At 48.9% G+C, this 13,692-nt stretch overlaps 1 protein-coding gene across 4 annotated transcripts in view; it reads right to left on the reverse strand.

The window, feature by feature from the left end:
* Positions 1-1,736: 1,736 nt before the first annotated feature.
* AMPD3 (adenosine monophosphate deaminase 3) overlaps positions 1,737-13,692 on the reverse strand; it is a 78,061-nt gene continuing 66,105 nt past the window's right edge. For all 4 annotated transcript variants that reach the window (XM_043973009.1, XM_043973006.1, XM_043973005.1 and 1 more), the window contains exons 9-15: positions 12,983-13,146; positions 11,546-11,672; positions 10,409-10,572; positions 6,902-7,022; positions 4,984-5,157; positions 3,671-3,781; positions 1,737-2,493 (exon numbers count right to left, since the gene is read on the reverse strand). In XM_043973009.1, coding sequence (XP_043828944.1) covers positions 2,317-2,493; positions 3,671-3,781; positions 4,984-5,157; positions 6,902-7,022; positions 10,409-10,572; positions 11,546-11,672; positions 12,983-13,146 — 1,038 coding nt within the window. In that variant the 3' untranslated portion in view covers positions 1,737-2,316. The remainder of the gene's footprint in view (positions 2,494-3,670; positions 3,782-4,983; positions 5,158-6,901; positions 7,023-10,408; positions 10,573-11,545; positions 11,673-12,982; positions 13,147-13,692) is intronic.

The following is a 13,692-nucleotide window of genomic DNA, read 5'->3' on the forward strand; positions in this document are numbered from 1 at the left end:
TTACCCTCAATTCCATACGTCCGCAAGGCGAATGAAAACGATGAAGATGATTTTACTCAAACAGCAAGAAGTCAAAGACAAGACCAGTCCAGAAGGATGGGCCTTGCCACTGTGTCGCCAAGAGCAGAAGGTAAAAGGCAGAAAGAATGGCGAGAGATTCAGGAGGCTGTGCGTCGTGTTCATAAGGCAAAGAGGAGAGTGTGTCACTAAGGCGGTTAGGTTAGGGGGCAGGGCGGAGGGGGAGGATAACTCTCCAGAGCTGTCTTTGAGAAGGCCACAGCATATTCTTGCATTGCCAACCCAGCAGACACCAAAACAAAGCCCAGTAAATATCGCTGGACAGACACACACTGGCACCAGGAACATTCAGGAGTGACAAGGGTTTTGTAGATGAACCTGTCTACAACAGCCCCTGCAGATCCAACAGATCTGAAAACAAGACAAGTCCATGCCAGGCATGTCCGAACAAAGCACAGGGAAGAAAGCAGGCAGCCCCTCGTGGTAGAGAGAGCTCTGGGTACTTTATGTGCAGCCCTGTCACTGTGGTGGAAAACCAGACAGGGGATTGCCTTTGGCTGCTGGTGAGAAACCAGAAAGCTCCTGGCAGTGGGTCCTCTCTCACCCTGCCCACAATGGACATTTTCCAAGCTTGTCTAACAGGGTTAAAAAGAACAACTACCGGCTACATTCCATTAATTTAGGCTTATGCTTCCCTAGTCTTCCCTCCCCAACACCCCCACACTTTAAGATGAAAATAAGGGAGTTCTAACGTCGATAGCTGAAAACAGGTTCACATGATTGAGCAACTTTCTCAACAAACTTTAATTCCATTTCTTTTAAAGAGGGTGCCTCTAAACGGCTAAAAGCACACTGTACAGTCGTTATATACATTAGTGCAAATGAATGCAATTGGGGCTTTTCTAAGAAAGTCACATGTCCAAGTGGGCAAAGGAGTTTTGACTCAGGAAATTGTTTTGCTGCAAAAGCCAGCAGCCCCCTTATTTCCACAGCCAGAGAAAGGAACAAGAGGGGTCTGAAGCCTAGTAACCATTTCTGTGTACAAACACGGGCTCTGCTAGGTTTGTAACAGTTTCTCCAGGCCTATGTGTTCCTACAGAACTAACACAGGAGCTTGCTAGCAAGCTCAAGCAGCTTTCTAGTCACCCTACGCATGGGACACTAAACTACTGGCAGGGGGTAAATTGGGAGAGTCTAAATTCAGATCTCTATTCTAAGAATCACTTCACAAGCCTTTACTAGGCCAGTTAATCGTCCCTCCTCATCTAATGGCTGAGGTCACCAGCTAAAGTCTCTGTGGTTTACATGGGGTAGGGAAATGATCCTTTGTTGTTTAGGAAGATGGTGGTGATGAGGATAAACCCAAGTCACAAAAGTGACTTGCCCAGGCTCACACAGCTGGTGTCAAGTGTCTGAGGCCGGATTTGAACTCGGGTCCTCCTGAATCCAGGCCCAGTGCTGTATCCACTGCACCCCCTAGCTGCCCCCGTCTTCATTCTTTAAAAAGGAATCTGGGAGGGGGGTGCATCGGGGAGGGCCTGGGTATTTCTCAGATACAAATTACAGAATACAAAAGTAGTACTGGAGAGGGAGGTATGTTGTAGAGTCTAAGAACTCACTGTGTGACCTTGGGCAGGCTGCCCCTCTCTCCCCAGCCTCAGTGTCCTCATCTGTCCAGGGGTGGTTTTGGACTAGCTGACCTCCCAGGTTCCCTGTGACCTTCAGCAAATCCTCACCTCTTTTAGTCCGCAGCCCCCTCATCTGTAAGATCAGAGAGTCGGACTAGATTATCCCTATAGCACATTGCTGTTCTATTCTGGGATCCCATACGTGGATGCTTAGAATGGTGCATGTAAACCTGAACAAAAACATTTAGTAAAAAAAAGCTTTTAAAAAACAAAGCAAACCCAGGCCTCCTAGTGTTGAAACTGAGTGGGTACATCTTACTCCACCTGTCATTTAGGACCAGAGTCAGTTGGCCTCTGACAGTAGAAAATACGACCCCCTTCATGCAAGGACTGGCCGTCTGCTGAGAAGTGGAAAACAAAGAAAAAAGTACAAACAGAAGCCCAGCTCCCCGAGGCAGCCCCCAGGCCCCACGGCACGCAGATGGTGCCTTGCCTCAGTGCGGCCTCGGTGCTGGGTATGATAGAATGGGGAGACTCGAGGTCAGAGGGAGAGGCTCCTGAGCGGCATCCCAAGCCTCTACTCGCAGGGAGGCCGTACTTGGTCCTGAGCAGGCTCCCCTTGACCAGCATCCCCCACATCAGTTGCCAGGGCCGTGTCCCAACACCAAACCTACTTAATCAAAGCCGTGATCTCTTCTGACTTCATGGCGTCTGACAGAAAGCTCAGCTCATTGCATAAGGTCTCATATCTAAAAGCCATCCGGATCTGGGCAACATTGGTCTTTCGAATTTCATTTCCTTCAGGTCCTTCTTTATAATAATTTGGCCCCAGAAATTTCTGCTTCTCCTGTGGACAAAGGGAAAAACAGGCACAGAGATGAAGCCGAAACCATTTCCAAAGCCAATTCCATGAATGTCAAGTCTCTGCTACCATGTAAGGCACTATGCTGGGAATACAGAGACCAAGACCCAAAAACCCTGCCTGTAAGCAGCTTAGAGTCCCCTTTCTTCTGCATCCCAGTGACTCAGATGTCAGCATATCCATCCTGGCATCAAAACTCAATGGAAGCAGGGGCAGCTAGATGGCGCAGTGGATAAAGCACGGGCCCTGGATTCAGGAGTACCTGAGTTCAAATCCGGCCTCAGACACTTGATACTTACTAGCTGTGTGACCTTGGGCAAGTCACTTAACCCCCATTGCCCCACAAAATAAAAAAAAAAAAACTCAATGGAAGGGGGCAGCTAGGTGGTGCAGTGGATGAAGCACCAGCTCTGGATTCAGGAGGACCTGAGTTCAAATCCGGCCTCAGACACTTGACACTTACTAGCTGTGTGACCCTGGGCAAGTCACTTAACCCTTATTTCCCCCAAAAAAAGAAAAAAAAAACTGTCCTATCATCCATCCATCCAGTGCCTTCTACACAGGAGGCACTGAATAGATTATTGTTGAAGGTAAACCTGAGGAGGCCATGGTGGTAGAGGCCTCAATTGAAGGAAACATCTTAATCTGGATACTTAGGAGCTAAGGAAACAGGCCAGGGGATGCTGCTGAGGATGGATTGGAGCCTCTACTCCCTCCTGAGAAATACATCAGACCAGTCAGTCCCAGAGATCAGCAGGCTCTATCCCCCACAAAAAAGGCCTGGGGGAGCCTGGGCAGCTGACCATCCCCATGATATTGTGGGGAGAGGGCCGCCTAGGTCATCAGGAATACCCGAGTATCCTGCCAGAGTAATCGAGCACGGTGACCCTCTACCAGTTCCTTCATCTCTTTGAGCCCCAGTTCCATGGGTAAAGTGCATTGGCTATCTATCCCAGCATCTTTCGTGAGGCTCATGAGCATAAAACCACTTTGCCAGCCTGAAAGTGCCATCTACAGGACAGTTATTATCTCCAGGCACTGGGAGCACAGGCCCTCGCTCCCCTGCACTGCCTGGAGCCACACCGAGCATTCCAAAGGGCTTGAAGCTTGGCCGTGGTTTTTCCTCCCTTGCCCCCTCTCCCAGCGGGCAGAGCCTACTCACCTTGTGGGACAGCCCACTCTGGAGCACACTGTTTCGAGCGATCTCGCACAGGTCGCACGTGCTGAGCTTCCATACTTGGGCTGCGATCGCATATTCTTCCATGAGGGCTTCCTATGGGATCAATGCCCCCAAAAGAATCACATTCATTAGGCCGGGGGGTCTGGGGGAAAGCCTGGAGCCAGCACTCAAGTTAGAAACAACCTCCAACACTGGTTTTTTATCCAGCAAGGAGACTTTGCGGGGACCATTCAGGTTCCTAAAGAGAAACAGTGGGGAAGAAAGCCCTCTGGCTCACTGACTCACAAAGGCCTTCATTCTGTGGCTTCCTGAAACTCAATGAAATCATCAAACATGTATTAGGCTCCTGCAGTATGTCGGGTGAGAAGCATCATGGTATAGTGAATACAAAGTTGGACTGGGAGGTAGGAAGAAAGACTTGTGTTCAAGTCTCATTTCAGAGACTTCCTGGCTGTGGGACCCTGGGCCTGAGGCGGCTTTCTGAAGCTTTAATTAAGCTTCAGAGTAGTTGAGGATCAGCACGGAGAGAGGGAGTTCTCTTGGCAGTCAAACACTGCTGAGTGTACAAAGACACTTTTCTATGGGGGTTGTGGGAGGGAGAGGCCTTAGGTTCAGGAACCACCAGCAATTTGGCTCCCTGTGATGGCCTTGGAATCTACTCCCTGCTGTCACCACCAGGACAATAACTGGCCTCTCCACCTATACCACGGACTAAAGCCAATGGCCTTTTCTCAATCGCAATCTTCCTTGACCTCTCTGAAGCACTTAACACTGCCCACCACCCTCTCTCCTGAATACTCTCTTCCTTAGGTCCTCATCCCACTAATCCCTTTGTTCTAGTCCTACTATCTTGCCTTACCATGGGTGTCCCCCAAGTCCTGGCACATCCTCAGTAGTCTAGGCCTTACTGTACTATTACGGGAAGGAGCTGGGATGTGGGGGGAGGGAGGACACATACAAGCACGTGTGCCAGGCACGGTGCTAAGTAAGCCCTTTACAAATATCATCTCTTTTGATCCTTACACAACGCTGGGAGGTAAGTGCCATCATTATCCCCATTTCACAGTTGAAGAAACAGGCTGAGAGAGGTTAGGTGATCTGCCCAGGGTCACCCAGCTGGAAAGCATCTGAAGTTATATTTGAACTTGGGTCTTCCTGACTCCAGGCCCAGTGCTCTCTATCCGCTGTGTCAGCTGCCTCAGGGAGTATCACAACTCATGAGGAGAAGTGAGGGTTGTCATTGCCCGGGTCTGGGGACTCTGACCAGTGGCATAAAGCCCCTCCCCAGTGCTCACCTTGGTGTAGTGGAACTGCATGGGGTCATCAGTGGAGAGGGAGACATGGAGTCCCTTGTGCAGAAACTCGCGTAGAGGGTTTTTGGAATATTCTAAGAACAAGCTGTTGTTGCTCAGGGGAGACATGGCAATGGGGATCTGGGCGAGGTAATAGAGGTACTGCAGGACCGGACTCTGGGGAAAAAGAGAGGAGGCACCTGTCATCATCAATCAAGGCAACTCCAGGATAACAGGAAAAAAAGGTCTGCATCAGTGGAAACAGAGCCTCGGATCACTGTGTCTGGGCAGTGTTTGTTTCCAAAGGATGTGCAAGATCCCTGCCAAGCTTCAGGTATGTGACTCCACGGGAACTTCCAGGCTGGAGCCCTCACTGCTGGGGGGAATGGGGGGGTCCCCTCAGCCCCCACCATCCACGTGCCTCAATGTCTGGGTCAGCCTCCCTGCAAACCACAGCACCTGCTGCTTGAACCGACATGAAAGCGTTCTCCCTTGGTTCCTGGGGATTTCCCGGCTCTAGTTCTGGATGCAGCCCTTTAACCTCTGTCCGAAGGCCATACGTAATAAAAGGAAGCCCTCTCCAATACCAGGCTCCACCCCCAATAGGGGCCTTCATTGGCTGCTCAGTTTTCCCAGTCCCAGCTCTGGGGAAGGAAGGGTTTGGTTAAAGGTCTCTGAAATATACCCCAGGAACACAGTTCAGCTCCTGTGGCTTTTATTCTCTGTGGCAGGATTGGCAGCCTTGCACAGACCATTTTAGACAGATTGGAAGTCCCAGGGATTTAGGCTCAGTCATGAAGGTGAAGGATCTCCCTATAGACATCATCCCATTTAAGCCCTATAAGGTCCTAGAATACCGCTGACCATTGTTCCCAAAAGCCCAGGTTCTCTGCTGAGCCTCCAAGGAAAGTAAACAGACATGAATTCAGAGAAACTTGTGAAGATTTGTATGAACTGATGCAGAGTTAGGAGATCCAGAACACTGTCCCTAGTGACCATAAGGCATGAAAACTCTGTGGTCAGCACAGAGACCATGCCTGACTTCAGAGGCCTGGCCATGAAGCAAGGCTCCCTCCTCTCAGAAGAGAGGTGGGGATCCATGGGGGAGGAATGAGGCATACATTGCCAAGTGCCACCTCTATACTTCTGAGTTTTACTTAGCTGTATTTCTCGATTACAGAGGGGTTTGATTGGGGGATGAGAAGGGTAGCCATGACAACAATTTTTTTAAAGCATCAATAACATTTTTTATTGTCCATAAAGAAAGAATGGACCTTGTTGAGGCTGAGTTCACGTGGGGCCAGACCCATTGGTAGGCAAGGGTTGGGAGAGGGGTGAGAAATTGAGCAACATGTAAACAGCCCATGGGATCACAGGATCTTAGATTTAGAGCTGAAAGGGACATTAGAGGTCACTGAATCCTCCTCCTTCATTTTACAAATGAAGAAACTGAGGCCTAGAAGTTAAAGGACTTGCCTAGGGATCATGTTTAGTAGTTATCTGAGGCATCAATCAAACTCAGGTTTTCCAGATTCCAAGTCCAGCAATTTTAGCTAGTATATCATCTAGATGGAACTACAGACAAAAGCCCCTTCCAAGGAGACCTACAACTGCTCAACATGGACCAGTTCTGTCTTAGGGTCCCAACTGAAGACCACCCCCAGGTTACTGGCATTGACTATGCCCCCAGAGTCCACAAGACTAGCCCCCTTTCTCACCCAGGCACAGGTGGGCTGTCAGGGTCCCCTAGACCTTCCCCATTTCAATTCAAACTTTCCAAAGTTGGTGAGGACCTCAGGGTGTGCACCCCCAAGAAGATCATAGCCAGGAGCTTCCCGAGCGACAGAGCCAAGAAGCTCTATCATGGAAAAGGCAAAGCTGCCAGCCCGCTCAGAATCGGCCAAGCACACAGGTACCTTACCTTCTTGAGCAGAAGTCCGTGGGAGATGTTGTCAGCAGTCAGGAAGGCAGAGACCAGATGTGTGATGGAACCGGCCTCCCCACAGTGAGGCCGGAACAAGAAGGTGCTCATTCCTCGCTCCCTGTGGACCAGGAGATGGAGCTGGATCAGCTAGTTCACCTAGGACCAGATGGGCCCTGGGGCCGGCCCTTCAGCTCCCTTTGTGGGAGAGGGGGGAAAGCAGGGGCCAGTCACTAAATCTAAGGGTTGGGAGGGACCTCAGAGGGCATCTAGTCCACCCCATATCTGGACACAAAGCCCCCTGAGACAGTGTTCTTGACAAGTGGTCTAGAATATGTGCTCCTTGAGGGAAGGGACTGTCCTTATTTTTGCCTAGATTGTGTCTGCCCAGTGCTTGGCACATATCAAGGCCTCAAATTCTTGGTGCCCAGCCTGCCTGCCTTCTGTCCAGAACCCTGCAGACTAGCACTGATGTCTCTGAAGTCGATCACCACACCATCCCCTCTGTCATCAGCTCCAGCTCATATCAGCTCTTCTCCCTTTCTCCCTGTCCCCCAACCTTTGATCCTTTTGTGCCTCCCAGACAGCAACAATGGGGTGGAAAGCAAGGTCCTGCACCCTGCAGGAGCCTGGATCAGGGTATCAAGAGAAGTTGCCAGGGGCAGCTAGGTGGCACAGTAGATAGAGCACGGGCCCCAGAGTCAGGAGTACCTGAGTTCAAATCCGGCCTCAGACACTTGACACTAGCTGTGTGACCCTGGGCAAGTCACTTAACCCCAATTGCCTCACCAAAGAGAGAGAGAGAAAGAGAGAGAGAGAAGTTGCCTGGCCGTGCCCCAGGGACTCAGCTCTATCACACTCCCTTGCTCTCAGGGGGCCTCATCTTTCCCCGCTGGTCCAGGAGGAGGAAGTGCTGAGGGACAGACTTAGCTCAGACATCCTCCACCCAAGTAGGTCAGGGTGCTTCTCTTGGTCTACTCGTCTGCAGATTTCCCACAAAGATAGAAAACAGGCCTCAAAGGTCTGTGCTTGGGCCGCTTTGTTCATCAAGTATGTACAGTCATTAACTCACAGAGCTCCTGAAGGAAGAGGCCTGACCTTTTCAGGGGACCAACCACTGACTCCAGGGAGCTGGCTACAGAGAAGCAAAGGAGGAAGGGAACAAACAGAGAGGGGGGCCAACAGCTGTTTTCATGAGGCCCAAGTATGGTGGAGACAGGAAAGCATGGACAGAATGCATGCCCGTGGCTTCCCCCTCCTTTGAGCTGTGCATCCCTGCTGCTAGCTGGTATCCTCGATCTTGGGCTAACTCCTTAAGAAAGCTGTCTATGATGAAGAAACCAAAGCTATCTATTCCCATATGAAAAAATGCTCTAAATCTCTAATGATTAGAGAGATGCAAATTAAAACAACACTGAGGTACCACCTGACACCTATCAGATTGGCTAAAATGACAAAAAAGGAAGATAATAAATGTTGGAGAGGCTGTGGGAAAATTGGAACACTAATGCATTGTTGGTGGAGCTGTGAGCTGATCCAACCATTCTGGAGAGCAATTTGGAATTATGCCCAAAGGGCGATAAAGCTGTGCATACCCTTTGACCCAGAAATACCACTTTTAGGTCTTTTGCCCAAAGAAATCATGGAAGGGGGAAAGGGACCCACATGTACAAAAATATTTATAGCTGCTCTTTACGTGGTAGCAAGGAATTGGAAGTTGAGGGGGTGCCCATCAATTGGGGAATGGCTGGACAAGTTGTGGTATATGAATACAATGGAATACTATTGTGCTGTAAGAAATGATGAGCAGGAAGAGTTCAGAGAAACCTGGAGGGTCTTACGTGAGCTGATGATGAGTGAGATGAGCAGAACCAGAAGAACATTGTACACAGTATCATCAACATTGAGTGTTGACCTACTGTGATGGACTATATTCTTCTCACCAATGCAATGGTACAGAAGAGTTCCAGGGAACTCATGATAGAAGAGGATCTCCAAATCCAAGAAAAAAAAAGAAAGAAAGAACTGTGGAGTATAGATGCTGATTGAACCATATTATTTCTTTTGTTTTGGGTGCTGTTGTTTTTTTTTTTCTATTTTGAGGTTTTGCATCACTGCTGATTCTTTCTCTTGTAACAGGATTAATGCAGAAATAGGATTAATGTTATTATGTGTATATATATATATATGTGTGTGTGTATATATATATCTATATGTATCTGTATAGAGATATATAGATATATCCTATATCAGATTACCTGCTGTCTAGGGGAGGGGGGGAGGGAGGGGAGGGAGGGAGAAAAATCTGAAATTGTAAAGCATGTATAAACAAAAGTTGAGAACTATCTTTACATGTAACAGAAAAAATAAAATACCTCAACATTAAAAAAATAAAAAATATATGAAAAAAAAAAAAAGAAAGCTGTCTATGGGGGCAGCTAGGTGGCACAGTGGATAGAGCACCGGCTCTGAAGTCAGGACCTGAGTTCAAATCCGGCCTCAGACACTTGACACTTAACTAGCTGTGTGACCTTGGGCAAGTCACTTAACCCCAATTGCCTCGAAAGAAAGAAAGGAAGAAAGAAAAAAGAAAGAGAAGAAAGAAAGCTGTCTCTAACTGCAGCCTCCACTTCCCGTCCTCTCCCCCTCTTCTAAACCCCCTGCAGTCTGGCTTCCGACCTCATCATTCAGCTGAAAATGCTAAGGATTTCTTAATTGCCTATGGTTAGAGGTTCAACCCAGGAGCGAGGCAAGGGCAGGGTTAGGCATGAGGAGATAACAGAAGGCAGAGTTCTAAATATTTAACTGCTTAACAGCTGACAAAGGTGAGCAAGGAGCAGGTGTGGGTCATGGGTAGTTATGGGGAGAGACCTGCATTAAGGTTTAGACCTGAGAGGGAAGGGTTGGGGTTAGCAGGGTTTCACTCTTATCTGTGAGTAAGGGAGGATGGAATGGAAACTCCTTATGGGCAGGGACTGTACACAAATAACATGAATCATTCTTGTCCTTGTATCCCCAGAACTTAGCATAGGGCTAGCACACAGTAGGCACTTTAATAAGTGCTTGCTGATTTGGAGAAGGAAAGTAGAGGTTGGGAAGGAGAGCAGGGTTAGTTAAGCCCAGAGAAGGGACAGGGTTATGGGGAAGGGTGGATGGAGGACAAAGCTAGGGGTTAGGCCCAAGAGGGCACAGTTGGAGGACAAGGTTATGGCTTAGGAAGGGAAGAAGAAAGACCAGAGATCAGGGTAGAAAAGTGGAAAGAATGATGAATTTGGCGCCAGAAGACTTGGGTCAAAGTCCCACCTCTCTGGCTATGTCACTTTGGGTAAGTCATTCCACTCCCTAAGCCTCAGTTCCCTCATCTGTAAAATGAGGGAGTTGGAGTAGATGACCTCTAAGGTCACTTGCAATTCCAGCTCGATAACTGAGGATGATCTTTGACAAGACCCTGGGGAGAGGCAGGCAGAGGGCTGGGGTTAGGTCAAAGGGCAATGCCCAGGCACCTACTTGCGGAGGTTGTTGAGCACCATGATATTGGCATACATGTAGTACAGATAGTAGCTGTAGGGGGGGTTCTGCTCACTGGTCCAGATGTCCGGGTTTGGGCTCTTGTCAGAGAACATGTGGTCACTATGTTTGGACTCGTCATCCACGCTGTCAAAGCCTGTCACCTAGTGGGGGAAAGGAATAAATCCTGAACACCAGAGACTAAGGGAAGAAGAAAAGCCAGGACGTGTCACAGAGTCTGGAATCCCTCAAAGACCAGCCTTCCAACCAGTGGTTTCTTCTGCTAAGGGATTACCCCCAAACCCTAGGAGAAGCCCAAAGGAGCCACCAAAGAAACGGGGCTGGAAGCCATTGTTGGGGGTGACATTGAAGACAAACCCCTCCATCTTTCTTTTTCTCTCCCTATACACACACACACAAACACACACACACACACACACACACACAAACACACACACACATACACAAACACACACACACATATACACACACAAACACACACACCCCTTCCTATCTTCATTTCTCTTTCTTTGTGTCCTGCTCCCAGACCCATGACGCCAAACATGATCTGGCTGAAACAATCTGTAGCAACCGCATTTACTGAATGATGCCTTTGTTGCCGGCACTTCATTTTAAGTCATTGAGTTAGCATTTCCTATCTCTCTAAGGAAGCAAAGGAAGCCCGAGCTTTTTTCAGGAAGGACTCTGTACAGACATTTTCCTGTGATCTCTGGGGGCTCTCTAGACCACTTCTATCCCAGCCCCGCCTCCTTAAGGCAGCAGCCACAAAGGAGGGTCTACAACACAAAGCCCAGGAAACACGCTTATTTCTCTCACATGACCACTAGGGGGCGACCATAGCATGAGCCAATTTCTCTTCTAGCCAACTAAGGGTGCAGAGTGGAGCTTTTTTTTTTTTAAAGAAGAATTTGGGTCCTTCAGGGTCACCTCCCAGAAGGCTGGGAGAGATGGCAGCCAGTCAGAGTGGGAGAGAGGACACTAGGGTGTATGACAGGCACTAGCTTTATTGCTTAGTCTAGAAAACAAGTCCAGGCAAGAAGAGGAGTGCCTCCCAAGGACCCCATGGTCCCTAACTCTTCTAGAGAAGGAGCCCCACAGCAGAATGCCCTGACTTACATATTTGAGGAAGAGATGGAGTTCCTTGTGATCCCTCGGGTTGATCGTGGCTTCGAAAAGAGGCAAGAAGATGTTCTCCAGCATCTTCCCGAAGTTTGGAAGCAGCTTTTTGGACCTAAATATGTCACTGGGTGACAGGAAAAGACACGGTTCTGTATTCCACTACCCACTTCCCTTTGTCCAGGGCAGAAGCAAATGTCTGAATAACCAACCAGCCACCTGCCCAGCAGCAGAGACACTGTCTGCATGCAGGGTGGGAGTGACCGCAAGAGAATCAGCTCTAGAACATTCCCTGACAAGTGGTTCTCCCCCAGCCTTTGCATGAAGACCTCCAGTGAGGGGAAGCTCACTCCTTCCCGATGCAGTCCATCTCGTTTCTGACCAACCATCTGTGATTGGTAGGAAGGTTTTCTCTCCATCAACCCTAAATCTTACTTTCTACAACTTTCTACAACTTTCCGCTTATGTATCTGTATCTCCAGCACCAGTTGCTTGTTGATCGGCTGATTGATTGAAGTCTATCAGAGAAAAATTCCTCCCTGGGTGTGGTGACCTCCCCAGGAATCAAAATGAGGACTCTTCCTGCCCTGGGGAGCTCTTTTGGCCTCTCCCGGCCATTCATTGTCTACTCACCTTCATGTGACCTCTACCTGCTCTCTTCTGGTCCCCTCCCAGCTCTTCTGATCTCACTTCTTCCCCCTCTCCCCCCATCCCTAGGGGTCTTCAACTTTGCAGTCATCCTCCTATCGAGCAGCTTGACTCCCCCCAGGCCAATAGGCCTCCATCCCTGGGAGTACAAAGAGAACCCTGGTGGGTGGCCTCGGGTCACAGAACTTTCCTCTGCCTTCAAATCACTGATTTATCCTAGGAATCTCTATCCAGTCTTTGACATTTAGCAATTGCAAACTTCCCACAGGATCTTGGAGGGAAACATCCCTAAAGAAAAATTCAAAGTGTCCCCACCCAAAAGGCACCTGCTTTCTCCAAGGAAAATCACTGGTGTGGAGGAGACAGATTGGCCTGGGACCCATCATGTAAGTGAACAAAAAAATCCAAAAATAAAGGTCGATAGCACGGTAAACAAAATGATCACAGAGCCAGAGTTGAAAGAGATGTTTGAGGTCATCTAATCAAACTCACTGATTTTACAGATAAGGGAACCAGAACCAATACTCTTTCCACACTAGGGATCATCCTCACCCCAGCCTCAGGAAGGAGCCTTAAAGGCCAGAGCTAGAAGAATGGAGCACACATCCAAAGCTTGGGCATGCAGAGGAAGGGGAAAATGAAAGGGGAGAATATGGTGACACCTGGAGGACTGGAACCCTCTGGTGGCAGTAAGAGTATAGTGTCGAAGGAAGAGAGGAGCCATCACCAGGAAGGGTGATATGTTGGGGTGAGAGATGGGGAAGCCCAGTGGGCAGGGCCCTCACTTACTAGATTCTGGGGACCTGGATGATCCAGCGCATATTTGGGGAGTAGACCTTGTGATTCATGAACCACCTGGCCAGGTTGAGCCATTCCAGCGGGGAGCGTCCATAGATGGAGAGGCGGGGTTCCGTATACTGGTATTTGCTCTCTTCCAGTTCCCGAGCCACTTCCTGTCAATTCGAGAGCATTCTTAGCTTCAAGCAGTATGTAGATGGGGCTAGGTGGATGGACTATAGTATCCATGGCATGGGATCCCTGACCTAAGAGGAACCTGAAGAGGTCACTTCATCCAACCCCCTGCCACCCAATGATCTCAGGAGCTGGGTTGTTGCTGTTTGGTTGTTCCAGTCATGTATGCCTTTTGTGACCCCATTTGGGATTTTCTTGGAATGCTTTGCTATTTCCTTCTCCAGCTCATTTCACAGATGAGGAAACTGAGGCAAACAGGGTTAAGTGACTTGCCCAGGTTCACACAGCTATAAGTGTCTGAGACCGGATTTGAACTCATGAAGATGAGCCTGGCACTCCATCCTCTCCATCTATCTAATCTACCCAAAATAAGCCATCTATGTAGGCTGCCCATCTTAGGTTTAGATTAGGTTAGACACCTTTCCCATGTTGAAAAACTACCAAATATGGAGATTCCAAGGCTCCCTTAGCCATGTACTCCAATACTGGAAAGTTCTTTGTTAGAGTAGACCCAAGTACCTCATGCT

The sequence above is a fragment of the Dromiciops gliroides genome, chromosome 6 (genome assembly GCF_019393635.1).
Source record: "Dromiciops gliroides isolate mDroGli1 chromosome 6, mDroGli1.pri, whole genome shotgun sequence".
NCBI lineage: Eukaryota > Metazoa > Chordata > Mammalia > Microbiotheria > Microbiotheriidae > Dromiciops > Dromiciops gliroides.